Below are 1,407 nucleotides of genomic sequence, written 5' to 3' on the forward strand. Positions count from 1 at the left end.
GAAGGCCGATCACTTTAAAGTAACAGTACTCTAATGGTAATGGTCACCAGTACTAATGGTCACCCGAACACTGGCCAGATGAAGAGGATGTAGTAGTGCTAGTCACAGGACCACTAGTTGAAATTGTAGTAGCGCTAGTCACAGGACCACTAGTTGAAACCGTAGTAGTGACCTGTGAACCGAGCAATCTGCCCAGTAGCCTTTTCGGTAACATATAGAATATTCGAGTGTTGATCAAAGGTGACTCCAGTATACTACGCCTGAGCTATTATACGATAAGCATTGTTATTCTTCGGGTAAAAAACACCAACGTCACTCTCGCTGATGCCAAACACGAACATATCGTTGCCCGAAGCCTCGATATTAGAAATAGTCTTCTCGGCAACAGGTAGCCATTGGTTGCATTGGAGTCTCCAAAGCATACGGATACCATCATCACTAGAGTAACCAGCTAGGTACCATGCACCATAGTCAGTGAAACTGAAGGACTCGGTAGTTATTTGGCCCGCCGGGAGGAGGTTAGGGAACGTCGTCCTATCAGCAACGCAGAAGTCACCCGAACACTGGCCAGATGAAGAGGATGTAGTAGTGCTAGTGACAGGACCACTAGTTGAGACAGTAGTAGTGCTAGTCACAGGACCACTAGTTGAAACAGTAGTAGTGCTAGTCACAGGACCACTAGTTAAAACAATAGTAGTGCTAGTCACAGGACCACTAGTTGAAACAATAGTAGTGCTAGTCACAGGACCACTAGTTGAAACAGTATAGTGCTAGTCACAGGACCACTAGTTGGAACCGTAGTAGTGCTAGTCACAGGACCACTAGTTGAAACAGTAGTAGTGCTAGTCACAGGACCACTAGTTGAGGCAACAGTAGTAGTGCTAGTCACAGGACCACTAGTTGAGGCAACAGTAGTAGTGCTAGTCACAGGACCACTAGTTGAGACAGTAGCAGTGCTAGTCGCAGGACCGTTAGTTGAAACCGTAGTAGTGCTAGTCACAGGACCACTAGTTGAGGCAACAGTAGTAGTGCTAGTCACAGGACCACTAGTTGAGGCAACAGTAGTAGTGCTAGTCACAGGACCACTAGTTGAGGCAGTACTAGTGCTAGTCACAGGACCACTAGTTGAGACAGTAGCAGTGCTAGTCGCAGGACCGTTAGTTGAAACCGTAGTAGTGCTAGTCACAGGACCACTAGTTGAGGCAACAGTAGTAGTGCTAGTCACAGGACCACTAGTTGAGGCAACAGTAGTAGTGCTAGTCACAGGACCACTAGTTGAGGTAGTAGTAGTGCTAGTCACAGGACCATCAGTTGAGGCAGTAGTAGTGCTAGTCACAGGACCACTAGTTGAGACAGTAGTAGTGCTAGTCACAGGACCACTAGTTGAGGCAACAGTAGTAGTGCAGT

At 47.1% G+C, this 1,407-nt stretch overlaps 1 protein-coding gene across 1 annotated transcript; it reads right to left on the reverse strand.

Moving 5' to 3' along the window:
- Positions 1-254: 254 nt before the first annotated feature.
- Pmar_PMAR012150 (hypothetical protein) lies at positions 255-422 on the reverse strand (the record flags this gene model as incomplete). The annotated part of the gene is made up of 1 exon (XM_002775971.1): positions 255-422. The coding sequence occupies one exon, from the start codon at positions 420-422 to the stop codon at positions 255-257; it is 168 nt and encodes a 55-aa protein (XP_002776017.1).
- Between the last annotated feature and the right edge of the window lie 985 nt (positions 423-1,407).

The sequence above is a fragment of the Perkinsus marinus genome (genome assembly GCF_000006405.1).
Source record: "Perkinsus marinus ATCC 50983 genomic scaffold scf_1104296955112, whole genome shotgun sequence".
NCBI lineage: Eukaryota > Perkinsozoa > Perkinsida > Perkinsidae > Perkinsus > Perkinsus marinus.